Here is an 18,815-nt window from a genome sequence, read left to right as displayed (position 1 = left end):
GAGAGAGTAGGTTGATTCTGAATGCATTGAGAGACTTATCCTCTTCCAAAGCAATCTTTGGTATAACCAATAATATCTTCTCAATGATGGGAAACTAATCCTTTTCGGGCTATGTGGTTATCTCTTGTAGTAAGTATCTTCAATAGCAATCTAAAATCATCACTGCCACAAGCAGCAGCAATGCCTCATAGTAGATTTCCTCATGATGTCAATATTAAAATTATAAAACGCTTCTAATCATAGCTGAAAGATCTGGTTTGGAAATTAATATCTAATAATAATAATAACCGATACAAAAGGGACAAACTTATATTTAACAGTTCCATAAATTATTCTCCTGTTCTTGACATGTTGAGGTCTTCTTTTTTCCTCACACAAGGGGCATATTGTTTTTTATTGTATGATAAAATGAATAAAATGTGTTGTTCTATCATCTAAGGTGACATTTAAGATAAAACATCACCTACTATCAAAAGTGTCGACCAGATCTAATCATACATAACCAGGTCGAGAGTTGGAAAATTAAAAAAAAATTACTGAACAGAGAATAGGAAGGATATATTTGTTATTGGATGAACTCAATCCCAGTGTACCACAATTCCATGCTTCCATAGAAATGCAGAAGAAGGGACTTCTCAACTATTCTGATGATCAAGAACAAAATGGGATATTTACAGCTGTAGTATCTGCTCAAAGTTCAACCTCTTGAAGTTCTTCTCCGAAACTGTTCCTTCTTATGGGTGTATGCATTAAAGAAGAGTCGTCAGGCATAAATGTCGATGGCGGCATGCCTAAAACTTCCCCTAAAGGCTTAAGCTCACCCATTTTTGGAGGGACAAATGAATCATTTAAACTCCCATCCCATGAAGCTGTTCGACGTGCATGATCAAAATGGAAGTCACCACCATTTGTTGTTCCATCCTGTTTTGTGATGTGACCCATACTGGGAAATCTTTGCATGGCTGTTGAAGATGTATGTTTAGGAGATTGGTATGACCAATCATTCGTGGCAGATGCTGAAGGATCTTTATTAGCTGCACTATCTTCTTGGTTGCTTTCTGCTATAGCCTTCATTGTATGATCATCAGATGGTACAGGTGCGGGAACAAAAAACTTTGCATTGGCAGCAAGAGCAGGTTTTACAGATGGAACAGAAGGGGGCTGAAACGAGTTTGCAGAGTTTGCACCACCTTGGTTGAAGGTGTCAACATACCTGTTTGTAGTCCATAAACAATTTCGTCAATTTTGTCCACCTTTCAAATTCTATCAATAACTAAGAAACTGAAATACAAATGAGAAAATCTTCCTCTTGATTCGGGAAACTGAGCTGGCTTGGCTTCACAGAAGAGCCAGAAACCATAGGCTCTTCCTAATTTCCTCTCTATTCATCTTTGGTATTTCTAGTGTACGTTTTAGTTGAGCCTATAACAGACTGAAAAATATGCTTTTACCTTGACCGGACACCCAAGCGGCTGCGGGCAGAGAATTGATTTGAGCTAGGTGGTATAGGTGGAATCCCTGGAGAGTGTTCCAGAGCTGAAGTTCTAATGTTAGAGCCCTCATTAGAAGGTGATACTTCTGCCTTCAATGCAGATTTCAAGTTGTATTCAGTTGAACTATTCTGGAAAGCAGCAGTTGTTGGAGGTGGTGGCAGTGCAGCTTCTTCAGCTGGAGGATCAACACCTTCCTCTACCCACCTCTTCAGCTTTTCATCATAATAGAACTTGTTTGTCTCGCCCAATTTAGCCTGCATATAGAGCAAAATGAAAACAGTTTCAATAAGCACAATTAGAAGTGATGTTGAGAAAAAAAGGAAAACAAAACAGAATATAGAACAACTAATATACCTGTTTACCAGGGTTAGGTCTCAAGACTAGCCCCACCGTCTTTTGCAAAAGTTGTGAGCCAAAACCAAAACGAGAAAAGCGAGATGTACCCTCTGATGCCTGTGCTTTTCCTTGTGCATCAGCTGAGGTCGTCTCCTGAGATAAATCAACCAGGTTTTTTCCATCAAATTCACATGTAAAAGAACATAATAGACTATAAGTCAACGATATCAAGAGGAAGCTGAAAATATTCACGGTACACCTTCACAATAATCACACACCTGTCTAGGGTTTCTACCAAAATCTGGCTCTGAAACACTTCTATTAGGCTTTGCCATTCTATTATTGTCAGCTGTCCAGTTACTAATGGGTTCCATTGAAGCAGATGGAACTAACGACGACATGGCCATTGTTGACTGGCTATTAGACATTTGGCGATTATGCTGTTCATTTCCATGAACAGCACCTTGTGATGGTGATGGAGCAGGTGGTGGTAAACCACCACCAACAACTCGATGTGCAGTGCTATCAAAAAAGTTCAGCAATTTGCCAACTAATTTTGCAGGAGCCAAATTTGCAGCATATCCACCCTGAACATATATCATGAAAAAGGAGAATAAGTAAAAAGATTATAAAAATAATGAAGATTTAATAAAGGAGAACAAAGTACCTGTTGGTGAGTCCTGATCCTATCCTCAAGAGATGATACCAATTGTCTCCATGTTTCTACTTCTGGTGCACGACCTGTTTTCAATGATTTAAGCACTGCTTGACAGTACCTGAAGTCAAATAACAACGATATGATGGATCATATAGAGAAATAATATCATGAATGAAGTTCTGCGAACTTACTTCAATGAATCTGAAACCTTTCCCACTTCAGCTAGCATATATGCATATATAAGCTTATATGGTTGAAATGAAAGCAAAATAAACTGAGAGTTTCCAAGCACCATTGAGTATTCGTATAACTCAGTCCTCTGTCAAAGTACCCATCAGGTAAGTTTGAGTGTGTCAAGAAACAATCATAACAAACACCTAGATAAAAAACTTACAGGACGAGAGATTCATGAAATAAAATAAAATTGGATATTTCATTTAAAGTTAAACCTAGGACATGTTTGGGGGTTGAAATTAAAATAACAAATGCCATTTTCTGAAGTACGTGGACCGGTATATTAGATTACAGAACTTGAAACAGCACAGCTTGAACAAAGCAAAACCTCAGAATTTGCATTTAGCAACTAGAAAAACTCCATGGAAAGAGAGAGAGCGAGAGAGAGAGAGAGAGAGAGAGAGAGCTATTGGCAGATAGACAGTGTATATATGATATCTTGACTCTTCAGAGAGAAAGACTCAAACCATGAACGATTAAAAGACCAGACAAATTTTGACGAAAAAGGAACTAATGAAGTAAATAAAATTTCAAAGTACCTGGATTGCCTCTGGGCTAGCATAAGTTCTAGGAAATTTCCAGTGATCTGCTCCTAGTAGACAGAGCCTAGCACTATCTGAGTATGACTCAAAGTTTGCTTCAGCAACTAAATAGCAGATGTGTGCAGCAGTAATCTAAAATAAGAGTTTCAAATTAGAAAAAAAAAACTACAGAAATCGTTAAACAGAAGTGAAGATAGATTGAGAACTATACCTCACTTCTTTCCTTCCACAGACAATCACCAAGGTGAACAATTACAAGTTCATCATCTTTGGTTCTGTTTGCAGTCATTACAGCTAGATTCTCCTCCCAATCATCAAGCATAGTATTAGATCCAACCTGAAATTGTAAAACTTCAGCTTCCAATTAAAAAATAAAAGAAATCATATTTGCAATTATGAAACAAATAAAGTCAAAAAACATTGGATTGCATAGATCTCGCATAGCTTCCTAGTTTATGATATATCAGGATCACCTGTGCAGAGTGCTGAGGCATAGTAGAGGCACCAGGATGCACACTAACTGAGGAGTCAGCCGAGAAAACTTCTGCTGGTTGTCCAGCAATAAGAAGGCATAATGTGCGCAGGGGTGACCCTGCAACCAGCTCACATAGCGCCATTTGCTTCACTGTATCAACATAGAACTGCATTGCAAATAAACACCAAATTTAATCCCCCAACAAAGGCATTATGAGAAAAGACTGTACACCTCATAGGGATGTCTAGCTCAGGTATTAAGTATCAGTATTTTCTGAAAAATTGACATTTGACCTGTTCACCAAGTTGCAAAGCAAGAACAAGTGCAGGTCCCCAAAGTTGTCCTTCTTGTGCACACTGTAAAGCCTCCTTCTTTTTTCCACTAACAAGAAGATTTTGTACCTCAGATGCAGTTGCCTAGATCAAAATCAAAATCAGTAATTGGTCCAAAACAATGTGAAAAAAGGATTGGGTCTGAAGCTAAATAAATACACACCCGCAATTGTCCTTCGGAAGGAAAATTTTGCAAGCAGTGGCTCAGCATCCCATATTGAGTTCCACTCGTCTTGGCAGATGCAAAAAGTTTTGCAACCGCAGACTCGGGAGTATCATTTTCCTGTATAAAATACAAATCCAAATGATTAGCAAACTTGGAAGTGACCCCATTAGGAATAATACCCACACAGAAATTTGACTTAGTGTCACAGACTACCTACTGGCATGATAAGTAAGGCTACTCGTAATAGTAGGGCACAGCAGCCATTTGCAAACCAATTACAATTTAAATTTTGAGGACCGCTTATAAAGGTACATAGATCCTTTATGTCAAAATATAATAGAAGCACTGTAAGATAGCAAACTTAGAATGTCTCAAAGGCAAGTGTTGGTGAAAGTCAACTTAAAAATTTAACACTATTAATAATGTTGAAGTTAGTTCATTTTAGTAGGTAAGCCTTAACTATTTTGGACAACAGTTTTATTTAACAATTAAGGTGTTTTAAGTTAAATGAAACATTGAGCTTAATATAATTTCTAGTGCATATAGAACTGCTTTTTATTTTAATCTGGTAGTTGAGAGTTACCCTTTTCTCATTTGTGGTTATTTCACAAGCTCTAAAAAGATAGTGCTAATTTCCCATTATTTTACTAAGCTTTTACATTCTATATATTATTACTATTTTGGTTATGAAGTTCGTAGAATCTCACTTGGGTAGTTTGGGCATGTGATGGAGAAACCTTTAGAAGTCTAGTAACAAGAGTAGATGGCAGGGAGAATAGCCCAATAGTTAGATAAAGAAAACCGATAGAGAAAACCATTAAAAATGACTTATGGGGAATGAATTTTCTGAAAAAATGTTAATGACAGAACAAAATACATTCATTTGATCCACGAAACCCACCCTACCTATTAACAAAAGGCATTGCTTGTTTATTTTTTATTAAAATGGAATTAGTGAATAAGAGCATTGCACAATCAACTTTTAATATATTTTATTCTTTTTTCCAAAGCTAATCCAAACACACAATTTTGTGCATAGTGCAGTGAATGTCGATCAATCTTGATTCTTGAAAGATATAAAAAATACAAATATTCAATTAAGAAAGATATAGAAAGGAAAGAAAAAAGGACTCTGAACACAGTGGACGTAACTTACTTTTAATGTGGTGTCTGTACCAAAAGGAGAACGCAGTTTTCCATAATGTTGACAAGCTATCTTAAGCAAGAAAAGAAGAAGTCTCAACCTTTCACCTTTCTTATAATCCGTATCAGGTGATTCACAGTGAGCAATCCTCTCATCTATCCATTTGTACAACTCTTTATTTCCAACACTCCCACCAACCAATGGACCTGGGAAAGATTGTTGGCTCAGAGCACGAAAATAATCAACAGTGGCATTTCCAATGCTTGAAGAATCAACGCTTCCCATGACAACTTCCATCAAGTTCATTACAGAAACAAAACCTTGTACAACACCCTTCAGATAAAAATGAATATACAGTGTCAATTAATTTTAGAAATCAATCACAGAAAAGTATAGAAGAAAGATGAAAACATATTTCCAAACACAATGAATACAAAAGCAATATGAGTCTTTCAGAAACCATACCAAGCATAGTTCAAACTTAGAAAAAGAATGAAGAACTAACCTGGCTTGCATATGATGAGCTCAAAAGACCACCATCTTTCATTATGATGAGTTTTCCACCAAATCCAAAGGTTACTAGGGCATGTGGTGGGCGTCCAGCCGATGATCTTCCAACATGAGGGGCATATGACTGCTGATGACCACCCTGGATTGGTTGTTGGGAATAAGTAAAAGGCTTCTGGCTTTCAGCAAAACCATTTGAGAAATTTTTTTGTTCATCAAACTTTGTATTTGAATAATTAAACTGTTGAACAACATCCCCATGAGGGACAAAGCTTTGTGGTTCAATTTTTCCATTAGCCAAACCATGATCATGGTTGTGCAATGAAACTGATCCAAAGGAACTAGAAGTATTTTGTTGATTTTTGTTCACATAAATACTTGGACCATAAGAATGAGCAAATTGCTGGTTACCACCAGAAGTTATATTATCCCCACTTCTAACAGGAGCTTCAGTTGTGTACATGTCGAAACTCTGCTGATGGTTAGCACCAGACAAACCACTCCAGCTGCCATCTACAACCTGGCCACTCATGCCCTGTGACCCATAACTTCCAGCATGGCTATACTCTTTAACCAAACTATTATCAATATGTGAGACAGTACTGGCAGAAGCATGCCCATTTTCAACTCCCTGAACAGCAAACTGGGTGGATGAATTATATGTTTCCAATGATCGCCATTCTTGGGTGATGGTGTCATAATACCAACCAGGATACTGAGGATCGAAATACATATGATCAGGATACTCATTATTACCTTGTGAAACCTGACTCCAGCTAGGTACACTTTCAGTTGTGACAGTTTCAGCTGAAGTTCCAGTAACATCCTGAGCAGTTTGCTGCATATAAGACAACTCTGTTTTGCCATCAGAAGCACCGGTCCAGTCAACAGCTGTATTGGCTTCAGAGCCTCCCTGAGTAATGGCTGCTGCGTTATAGCCATCTATTTGATACCACTCCCCTGTGTTGTGGTCGTATTTCCAGCCCGGATAAAGATCCTCCCAGTTCTGACTGCTATTCTGATCTTGCCCGTTTGTGTGTTTTTCTAAAGATGAATCATAAGCTTGAACCTCTTGATATTGCACATAATTAACTGAAGCATTTAGACCATCATCATGCCCGATTGTGTGATTCATTAAGGATGCATCAAAGCCTTGACTGCCTTGATACTGCAGATAATTAGCTGAAGTATTTACACCATCATTATGAACTTCATTGGCAGGGTTCACATCGCTGTTTAAATTATCAAACGCGCTCACCGGAAAATCCCCAGATTGATCTCCCAACTCATTAAATAAGTCAGAATACGATCCAAATCCAGTGCCTCCATTTGAATCAGCATAAAATGAACTCCAACTCACCTCCTTAATCCCTGGACCAGAGATTATATCACTCTCGCTTACAGCTGAAGCGGGTGTGACTTCTGACCCCGCCCCATCGTTTCCAGGAAGATCTGTCTTACTATCAAATCCAACTGAAGTAGTAGAGGACAAAGCCAAGTTCCCCTCCTGTTCATGTCCACCAACCAAACCCTCATCCAATTTTACACTCCCGAATTCCCCTTTGAGTTCATCCCCACTTTCGACAGCAGCCAAATTCTCGAATGCAGCATCACCTTCACTTATACTCAGATTTGCAAATGCTTTAGCTTCATCAGAGTTATTACCTTCATCATGGGCAGACTTAACAGGCCCCACATAATCATCCTCTTCAACCAGTTTATCAAAGAAATCCTCATCCGCAATATCCTCCATTTGAAATGGAGGATTAGAAGCCATAGACCAAAAACCCTAATTCTTCACCAATTCCTCTTAAATCCAACAAAAAATTGAAACCAGTGTACCGGAAAACACGCTAAGATTTCACCTTATCCAAACTCGAAATCAGAGCTAAACAGCGAGATCCAAAACCAAAAACCTTAAAGTAACCGATACCTTATTAAAACTAACATGAAACAGAAGGTGCAATAACCGAAATCAGAAATAAAATGTGGGAAGTGTGAAAGTCACGCAATCCAATAACCAGAAATCAAGAAAAACACAAATACATACCGGGAAACTGAAAAACTTTGGCACTCAATTCAACGCAGAAAAACAAAAAAACATAGTAATTGCGTGATCTATGAGCTCAGAATTTGGACGTAATTAGAGAGACAAAATAATGAGCGAGTAGAAGATACAGCCCTTGTTTTCGCACCACTCTCACCCACTAAGAACACACCACTGTGTTTTTTTTTTTCTTCAATTTTATATTACTTTATTCAATTTTACATTACTTTGTTTAATTGACATTTTTTTTATTTTAATTTTCATTAATTATTACGATTACGACTTTAAAAAAATTCCGTATAAATATTGCTTAATTTTATTGACCACGTGTGATTTTTTTTCCCTTAGGAAGTTAATAATCAATTTGATTATTCAAAGATCATATCATTTTAAATTTGTCATTATATTAACTTTTCAAATATTAAATTACAATTGTACCAATTTAATAACAAACTTAATCTTTTACATGCTAATTATGATGACAAATTGTTACATGTCTTTGTATGATTGGACATCTTTCTTTACATTAATTATCAGAATCACCAATTTTTTAAATTATTAACTGTTATGTATAAAATACTTTTTAGCCTAACTTATATTATTAGTATATGGTAATGTTCAATGTATCCAAAAAAAAATATATATATATATAATAATGTTCATAATATATTAGTATTTTTAAGACAAAAATATTTATGTATTGATAATGTAATAAATTTTTACATTATTACCATATAATTTCATCAATAAATTATATAATAAATGATAAATAATATATTAATTATATATAAATTATTATGTCATAATATATAGATATTACACTCCATTTTTAAATCGTAATTGTATGCTCATCATACAAAAGGGAAATGATAAATAATAGATATGATAGTTGTGAATTTCTTACCTAACGTTGAATTTTTAGTTATTTAGTGTGCTAATAACTAAGTCTTTCACGGTATGGTTACAAAAATTTATTTAGAAATAAGTGGATGACAAATTTAACTTTTTCGAGAAATAATGTTATCTATTTTTATTTTATGTTTTCATCTTTAAAAAATAAGTTTATATTAATGTTTTCATTTCATTTTTATTTTAAAAACTCCTCACTCGAACTCAATAAATGAGGATAATTATTTTTGCAAATAAATTAATTATAAATTTTAATCACTAAAATAATAAAAGTCATTAATTTTATAGGATGGCTTCATATTTTATACATGTATTTTTTTTTCAACATATTTTATGTTAGTAATGTATTTAACTCTTGTACTTTGTCATTAGCTATCATAAGACGCGTGGAATGTTATTATGATCATTGTGCTCTCAAAAAAGTTAAAGTTAAAATAAATTTCTGGCATATAAGTGTTTTATTGTTTAATTCAAGTTGCAATAACTTTTAAGATTTGACAATTTTCATTTCAAAGTCATTTATTATCACATTCATCATCAAACTATTTCAACAATAACATTAAGCGAGACGAAGAAGAAAAATTATTATGTTTATAGAGAAATAAAAAAATATTACAAAAATGTGTGAGGACTGAACGAGACTCATTCGTTGATTTTGATAATTTGGTGATCAGTAGAGAGGGTAATTGAAAAATATAATTCCTTCACTTCATATCAATTGATGTTTAATGTTATACATGTTATTTAAGAAATTATTAAATGATATAAAAATTGATATTATTTAAGTAAAATAACCAAATTTAATATGCAGTGAAAATTGAATTAAAAAATGATGAATTTGACATAAAAAATAGAAGTAATAAATAAGGATATAATTGAAAAATAAAATATAAATATATATTGAGAATCTAAAACATTAAAAGATTTGGAATAACATAAAATAGTTAGAATATCAAAATTTATGTAAAGAATAGAATAATAAAAGTGTGAAATTTTTTAAAAATATAACATTGTTTCACTATAGAAAATGTTGGAAATAATATTTTTTCGTTTTTAAAATTTTCTGTAATGAAACTCATATTTTTTGAATTGTGAAATAAAAACAACAATTCAAACACAATTTCACTCTCATTTTCTGATTTTATTGAAAATTAAAACAGAAAATAGTCAAAGAAAATACACTCTAATACATTCTCTTGAGAAGTTTTTTTTACGAACTACATTAGTGAGAACATACATAACTTTTTTTAAAACTAATATATATACTATCAATTTTGATTAAAGTATTAAGTTGGAGATAGTATGATTGTTTAATTACCAAATTAATGATTAGCTGGTAACTTTATTGTATCATTAAAAGTCAAAAATTACTTTTTAAAATTACATTTCTGTCAATAATTTGTAAGAAATTGTTTTCTCAAATAAGCAAGAAATTAGAGGAAGACAAAAGCAACGGGTGATGTTACCATTGTTATAACACAGCAAAGAAAATAAATAAAAGCCCGAAAGGGACCTTGGCAGCTGGCTTTAATCAATGGTTGAATTTTGGGAGTCGACTTTAATCAATACTTGAATTTTGAGAACAACATTTATTGGAAGAGACAAATAATTATATTATAAAATATTAATTTCTTTTTTATGGATTGAGAATACCCCTTAGTGTTACAAAAGAAATATATTCACCATCATGTTAGTTGAGCTGTTTAAGAAGTTTTCCAAATTAATTAGAAAAAAACTATATGTTACAAGATGCTTAAATGAATCATTATCACTATTGAAGTAAAGTTTTTGTGAAGCAAGACATCACATGCACGAAAAAATGGTCCCAGCCTTTGTGAATTCCAACTTCTGGAGTTATTACTACTATCATTAAAAACAAAAGTCCTAGCTGTTGGATACATTTATTTTATCAATCCTTTATTAAGCATTTGATCCGCTAATACTTTATCATATCATAAGTCTGACTGATTCTTACACAAAGATACACATTTGTTTTGCTATCTCACATTTTGTGTCACTTCAAATTTCATATGCATGTGATTTGTCAGAAAAAATATATTTAAGTTAAAATTTAATTACTAAATATTTTTCTAACCAATAAGACATGGAATGACACAAAGTGTAAGATAATATATGTGCTCCCTTCCATAAAAATAGTATGGGAACTCCTCTTCCACTGCTTTCATCTTTATTAATTTTCCTCTTCCACTGCTTTCATCTTTATTAATTTTCAACTTAGATAACTCCATATGGATCTAACATACAAACATTATTCTATCCTCGAGATGAAACTGCATATATTTATCTTTCATAAAATTTAATAAATGATAGCCTAACAATGAACCACTTTAAATAAAAACAAATAGCATGGTCATTCACTACAAGTATAAAAACAAGAAATTATCTATCCTAATTCATTTTTATAAGTATTATCTAACAAAATAAAAATATACTCATCATAGGAAAAATAAATACAATAAATAGCATGCTAAAAAATTGATTATTTTTACACTTAAATATATTTTTAATTGGTAAGAACTTATGAAATTCTGATTTTAGTCTTCCACTTTTTTCTTTAGTTTTTAATCTTTATTTGAATTAATTGACTTGGTTTTAGATTATGTGCAAACAACATAATTGACTATTAAATCCTTTTATATGAACTATAAACTAAAACTAAACCCAAACAAATAAACTATAGAAACTAAAATCTAAATTTAGATTAAAACATATAAGTTTTTTTAATATGTTACTTGGTCATGTTTGAACTTTGAACTAAGACTAAGAGCATCCCAAAGTTCACAACACAGAAAAGAAGCGAAATGCATAGTTTGTAATGACAGCTTCTCATAATTTTACAGTGTCTCTGACTCTTTCAAGGGAATAATTGATATCATACTTCACGCTAAAACAAACAGAAACTCAACTAGAAAACAACAGAACCAGAAAAAAGGCAATGATGAAGGAAAAAAGAAACTGATTAATAAATATTTTTAATCAAAAGTGGAAGTACGGTGGAAACAGAAGCAGAGCACAAAAAACGGAATTGAAGAACTTTAGTACTATTGAAGCTGAAAGTAGTTGGTTCACAACCAAATCCTGAATAATACAAACTGGGTTGTAAATTTGCATTCTAATAACTGAACTATGAATGCTTCTTGTAGCATGATATGATGAACCAAAGTTAAGTACAATATAGAATATTAAGAACATTAAAGTGTTAGCTAGGTGGCAATTAACCATGTAACTATAAAGTCTAAACAAGCAGACAGTTGGTGAAAACATAAATTATAAGCTATGATTGTACCATCAAAAGCATTTGATTTGATCTAACAATAAACATAATGAAATGTTTTGTACCTACTTTAAAATTAAATGAAGAAATTAAAATGAAACTTTTACCAAAATAGCAGAAAAAATATCCATGTAGTAATAATGAGTGAAATCAGGCATCAGAAACAACACTAAGGTCATCTTCTTCTGGTTGTGGTGGAAAGTTAAGATCTATGAAGGTGTCTTTGAATTTAGGACTAGTAGTTGAATGGTTATTAGCATTTGAAGATGAAGATGGAATAAGATGAGATCTCTTGTGACCACCAAGTGCTTGACCTGACCCAAAAACCTTATAACAAAATGGGCATTCAAAGATTTTACTTTTATCATCATCATCACTATAACATATACTTTTGTGACTCCCCAATGCACGAGAAGATCGAAAAGTTTTGCCACACTTGTCACACTTGTTGTGTTTTCCATTAACTCTCTTCAACCCCTTTGGTTTTACTTTTTGTTGTTGTTCTTCCATGATATTCTTCTTTTTCCACGTGTCCCTTGAAAGCATCATGAGACACATAGCAACATCTTCTTCAGGCCATGTCTCAGAAACTGAACTCACTGGTGACAACTCCACCAAACTCAGTTTACCTTTGTTGGTTGGTTCCATGCATTTTCTGTTTCTTTTGGATCTTTTACGAGTTGGGTTCTTTGACTCAGTCTCACTCTCTCTATCTTGAACCACAGTATCAGATTGAAAAGAGAACTTAGGATCTGCAAGTCTGAAACTTTTCTTTGGTTTCTCTCTTAAACCATAAACCATATCCTTCTCTTCCCTTTCTTCTTCATGGTCTTCTTCAGAACACAAAGAAGCATATTCATCATCACAGTGTGTAGTTACAGGTTCTGGCTTTGGAGGAAGAGGGAGGGTGGCGAAATGACCCTTCATGTGACCACCCAATGCTCTGCCATTAACGAATGTTCTTGAACAAAGCTTGCATTTGTGCCTCTCCATTTAGCACCACACACAATAAGAGAAAGAAAGGAACCAAGTAGAAGAAGAATTATGGAAAGTTATTATATATTCTGAATGTGTTTTAAGGGGATTGGGAACTTATAAAGGAGTAGGTAACAAGCATTTCTCAACCAATGGTATGATTTTGCACTTATATAATTAAATTAAAATAGGATCTTTGTATTTATGAGTTGTGAAATGAGAAAGCAACAAAATTTTATGTCATTTACTATTTAACTATTCCACGCCAAAAATTAAGAAAGTGTGATCGTGAACAGGAAAAGAGGTCTAAGTAACATGCAAACCTTGCACATTTAGAATAACTTTTTCTATTTACTGCTGTCTGTTTCTGACCATCTTAAAATACCAGAAAATATATATGTACAATTTTGTTGACAAACTCTTTTGTAGTATTGTTATATCTTCCTACTAATTTTTTTTATTAATCCTTTTACCCATAAAAGTGATATATATTACTTGTAAACCGATCATTAATAAATAAAGTATCTTATTATAACATATGTTATCTTCTTGTGAGTAAAAAAATAAATAGAATGATGTAATATGAGGATATATCATTTTCCACTATTTTAACTTGCACCTTAATTCTAGAGTGTAATTTATATGAGTTTAAATTGATTATGTACAATGTTCTCTATTATTTATGGAACAAATTTAAATTGATGCACATTAATCAAAGCATACATTAGAACACAATTTTTTATATATAGTTTTGTGCAAAATATATAAAATTTATAAGTCATTCAATAGAGTACTAACAAGATAGTAGTATAATAATATAATATTTTATTAGATTTCTAATATAATGTCTAGAATATCAAGAGTTCTTTTTTTCATGATTATGAACCCCTTAGGTAATTTAGAGGAGAATAGTCAAGTCTTGGTGCCCACCATTGTGCACTAATCTAGAGGAGACACTCAACAAACTTATGTGAGAATATCTCTCTCCTTCAAAAATAAATTAATCCTCAAGAGAGACTGTTAGTAGATGCCTACAGGAAATTTTATTTGAACCTATACATAATTATTATTCTATATATTTTTTTCCAGTGTATACTAACTTATAAGAATTGTGGATCTCTGAGTCTCTGATATTCTGATTGCTAAATATAATGAAAACGAATATTATCGGAGTCTGGAGACAATATCACCGTCATGGTGATGGAGACAACCTGAGATAAGTTGTTGATAGTTATTTTAATTTGATTGTTCTATAACAGTAATGAAATAACTTTGACCTTATATGTCAAATATTTATCAAAGGTAAGATTAGATTGCATATTTACTTTCTATATCCGAATCCAGTATTGATTAACTAATTATCATTAAAAAAGATTAACTAATGAAATATATGTTTCTACGATAATTGGAATATAACTTAATTATTTTATTTTATTTATATTTATGTTTATCTTCATAACTCTTATTTGGATCATTATTATCTTAATAACTTGTAATGACTTTTGTTTATGTAATAAATGGTGGGATCGTTTCATACTTAAATTTGACTAATCTTAACCATTCTAATCCTAAATTTCCAATTTCCAATTTTGTATGAGAGTAATTTGGATTTTTTATTTTCTTTTTTGAATCAGTGTATCTATATAGATGAAACTTAAGACCTCCTTTTTTAATCAAAATAATTTGAAAACTTTCTAAATTAGAGTAACTTTAGGAACTATCTATATTTTTTAAGGGTTTTCTTTCAGAGGTGATTCTTTTTATTAAACTAAGTCTATTATTTTTTTCAATGTATTAAAGACTCAACATCCTAATAAAATGTATTCTTAATCTTTAATTTTAAAGCATATATGCAATTGAATTGAATTTTTTATAATAAAATTACATAAAATCTGTGACATGATTTTTTAGCTTGATAATAATGGTAACAACAATGAGTGGCACAATACATTGGAAAAGTCTTATAACATGAGATTCTGAACTTGGTGGAAGAAATATGGATATTACCCCTAAAGAAAAAGGCTACAAAGAAATATTTATATTTTTTGTTCTTATATTAACATAATAAGAAATCAATAGCAGGTCGACAAGGATCCGTAATGCATGCACACAATACTTGAGAGCATCTACAACTAAGTAACTTTTTATTTGCATTATTATTACATAATTTCTATCATGCTTTTAGATCTATTTATTTAATGAACATAATTTCCATCATGTTATCTTATTGAATTTTTCGTTATGCAACACAAGGCCTCTTAATCCAATTATACAACTAATAGGTAGTTAATCAATTAGGCAAAAAGAGTAATTGATTTGCGATTTTGGTAATGAAATTTATAACTAAAGCTTGTGGAGATATATAATTCTGTTTCTGACAATAATTTTATTTTATGCAACTGTATACAACTGTTGTTTAGGTATACAAGTATGCTAGCTGTTGTTGTTTCAATACACAATCATTGCGTAAAACTTAGTGTATTATCTTTCTCTACTCTTAACAGCACCTTCATAACATCATAAAACTTAGCGTGGCCCCAATAAAAACACACTATGCAGATGATACAACTTTATGCAGCCTCATAAAAATACTCTATTTTTTAATAACTTGTTTTTTATGAAAGTCAATTTATTATTTTAACAAGTTAACAATTTCTTATTGACACAAAAATAACATATTAATAGATATAAAATATTTCTGTTAAAATTTAACATTTCCAAAGTAAAAAGAAACAAAAAACAATGTGCACCGCTTAAATACAAGAACACTGCTCTACACAACTCTAGATTAAAGATGCTGTCAAGAGGGAGAGTGCGTGTATGTTAAATACAACCACCAGCACTAAGATGGGAGCATTGTCTATCCCATAATTTGTTTGATTTTATTTGCGAGTTGTTTTGAGTAGTCAAAAAACATTTAGTTATTAAATATTTAATTTAAATAATTTTTTTTAACTAATTAAAATAAGGGACACATAAAGTAATGTAAATTATGAAACATAAGACATGTTTATTCATTATAATACTCCACGCAGCATTATCATCATTCACACCATCATTAATTAATTACCTATCTTCAGTTTATAAAAAAAATAGTAAGTATTAATTCTGTTAATTATCTCATTGTTGTGAGTGCCATCTGTTCTCTAATGGCGGGAGAAGATATGTTGTCACAAAATATGTTCCAAAGTCTGTCCATAACCAATTACGATGAAACAAAAATAGATAAAGTAATGACTTTTTAATTTTTTTAACTGACATGATATAATATAATTGGTTTGAGACAAACTTTGAGACATGCTTTGAGACAGTAGATCATTGTCCCTGATGGGAAGGGTTGACACGGTGATAATCATAGACGGGAAAATTACGTGGATAGTGTAGTCAAACTACTCTACCGCACGTTTGTCATATATTTCAAAATATTTACTAAGATAGTGTATTTTTTATAGGGGTGTTCAAATCCAGACCGATCCAACAATAAAACTGAAAACAGATCCAAAATAGACTGAAACCGCAAAAACCGAATGCATTTGATCGTGTTGGACTTATTTTTTAAAGATCGTTTGGTCTGGTCCGGATTTTGGTTTCACCTCTTGGATCCAGACTGATCCAGACCAGATCAAAATAGTATGTAAAGTTTAAGTGTGTAATACTTTTAAGTGTTTTCCAAACTTAATCTTAAGTCTCAACTCCAAAATTGTACCTATATTTTATTTGTTATATTCTACAACACACACTTATATATATGTTGCTATGTTTTAAATCATATTGATTATATTTGGTACACTTTTTTAGAACTTCAGCCAATCGCACAACCAAATGAAGAGGATTCAAGTGTTATTCTGACTAGGTGCTTTATTATCAATTTTATTATTGTGAAAGTATTATTGTTATTAATTATCGGTGGAACATTGTAACTGTTAAAATTACGTTACAGATGCTCATATTATTGTTATTCATATATTGTTATTTTGTTGTCTTGTTATTATTGATATCTTGATGTTGTTGTTACTATTTTTTACTTTTATTATTATTGTCTTACTGTTTATTACTATTTTATGATGTTGTTTATTTATACTATTGTTGCACACATTTTAATGTTATTTTAATGTTGTTGAACACTATTTTTATTGTTGTTTTATGATTAATATTTACTCATTTTTATAAGTTTTGAATATAAGTGCAATTTTAATATTTTATAAATAAAAAACCGATCCAAACCGAATCGAAACCGCATATTATATTTGGATCGGACATCTTAATATAAATAGACCAGACCGATCTAGATTGCATGTTAATTACGTGTTTGGGTCAGATCATTTTTTGCCTAAAAATCGATCCAAATGAACTGCGAACACCCCTAATTTTTTAGAGAACTCGTGGATGATATCCACGACTTTGTGGAAGTCGTGGACCAGGAATGTGACTTCCCTGACACATTCTCTCTCCTCCATAAAAGTGGTGTTTCCCATCCACGACTTTCACTTTTTTTAGAAATTGCATATAAATAACAAAAATATGCTTTAGCATAATGGTTTTTGGATGTCAGGAAGTCTCATTCACTATTTCCGTAGATCTCATTCACAAGTTCCTTAAAAACTTTATTATTTCCATAAATATTTTAAAGTATATACTAAATATGTGACAATGTAGTTTGACTACACTGTACACATGTAACTTTTCCGATCATAGACAACCTTGTCGTGTGCAACATGTTCGCACACATATCACACTTGTCTTTTCATTTTATTCCATTTCTTATTCCATCTTTCTTCTTGTTTCAGCCATTTTAATTAAAGCCCGTGAAAGAAGCGTTTTGTTCGTTCTGTAAATGCAAAAACAATTGTTCTGATTGTCTGGGTAAACAGCAAATTGTTAATTATTAAATTTATAATTTAATTAAAAATAACCACGAGCTTTGTAAAAGGTGCTTAATATCGTTGTAAAGAGTTACATAAAATTGTTGTATTATCCGGAATCCATGTTGTAATTACATTGTATCATTGCATCAATTTTAGATAGATTTTATTTGAAATCAATGACTTAGATATATAATTTCCATATACTTACTATCACATGAAAATCTTAGATCCAACCACGAAACTAATCTAACTAATAAAGGGTGTTTCAATCCTAGATTTTGCATTCTAATTTTTTATAATTGTGAGAATAATTGACTTTGTTATAGCATCATTTATACTTATTTAATATATTCCCTTTTGCTGTTTCAAAAAAAAAAACTGGTTAATCAGGATGCTTTGAAGTTTGAACATTTTTTAAAATTATGTTCAGATTTACAAATTAGACCCAATAAATTCATCTGATCTAACAGCAACAAGTTTGTTGAGTTAGAATCCCTAGACCAAATTAAAATGTCAATTATCTGAACGATCAAGTCTTTAAAATACTCACTCAACTCACCTCATGTGCACTCTTAGACTCTAGCTCAAATCTCACATCTATTCTTTTCTTTCTCACGTATGTAAAAATATTACTCAAAAGATAAAGCTCAAAGTGTGTTCTTAATCAATAATTCATAACAACAACAAAAATCTTGTAACAAGTAAATGCTTGAAAGCAGGAACTCACATGTATTTGGAAATGATAGTTGGCTAGAAAGTTAGGAATTAACAAGTTAGTTTTATGTTAGTTACTTGATTTACAAGCTTTCTTTTCTTCTTTTCTCTTGTCTAAATAGG

At 31.9% G+C, this 18,815-nt stretch overlaps 2 protein-coding genes across 2 annotated transcripts; both read right to left on the bottom strand.

Moving 5' to 3' along the window:
• LOC109331153 (protein transport protein SEC16A homolog) lies at nucleotides 273-8,119 on the bottom strand. The gene is made up of 14 exons (XM_019565467.1): nucleotides 7,938-8,119; nucleotides 5,886-7,820; nucleotides 5,393-5,713; nucleotides 4,234-4,353; nucleotides 4,032-4,154; nucleotides 3,737-3,904; nucleotides 3,475-3,600; nucleotides 3,261-3,395; nucleotides 2,679-2,806; nucleotides 2,497-2,605; nucleotides 2,108-2,416; nucleotides 1,848-1,982; nucleotides 1,452-1,747; nucleotides 273-1,213 (listed from the first exon to the last, which is right to left on the bottom strand). The coding sequence occupies exons 2-14, from the start codon at nucleotides 7,662-7,664 to the stop codon at nucleotides 691-693; spliced, it is 4,272 nt and encodes a 1,423-aa protein (XP_019421012.1). The 5' UTR covers nucleotides 7,665-7,820; nucleotides 7,938-8,119; the 3' UTR covers nucleotides 273-690.
• Nucleotides 11,619-13,207, bottom strand: LOC109330712 (zinc finger protein ZAT9-like). Its single transcript, XM_019564990.1, has one exon. It carries the CDS (start codon nucleotides 13,129-13,131, stop codon nucleotides 12,289-12,291), a length of 843 nt encoding a protein of 280 aa, XP_019420535.1. The 5' UTR covers nucleotides 13,132-13,207; the 3' UTR covers nucleotides 11,619-12,288.

Source organism: Lupinus angustifolius, chromosome LG17, assembly GCF_001865875.1.
Source record: "Lupinus angustifolius cultivar Tanjil chromosome LG17, LupAngTanjil_v1.0, whole genome shotgun sequence".
NCBI lineage: Eukaryota > Viridiplantae > Streptophyta > Magnoliopsida > Fabales > Fabaceae > Lupinus > Lupinus angustifolius.
Note: the sequence above shows the minus strand (reverse complement) of the source record. Positions and strands in the feature narration are given on the sequence as shown.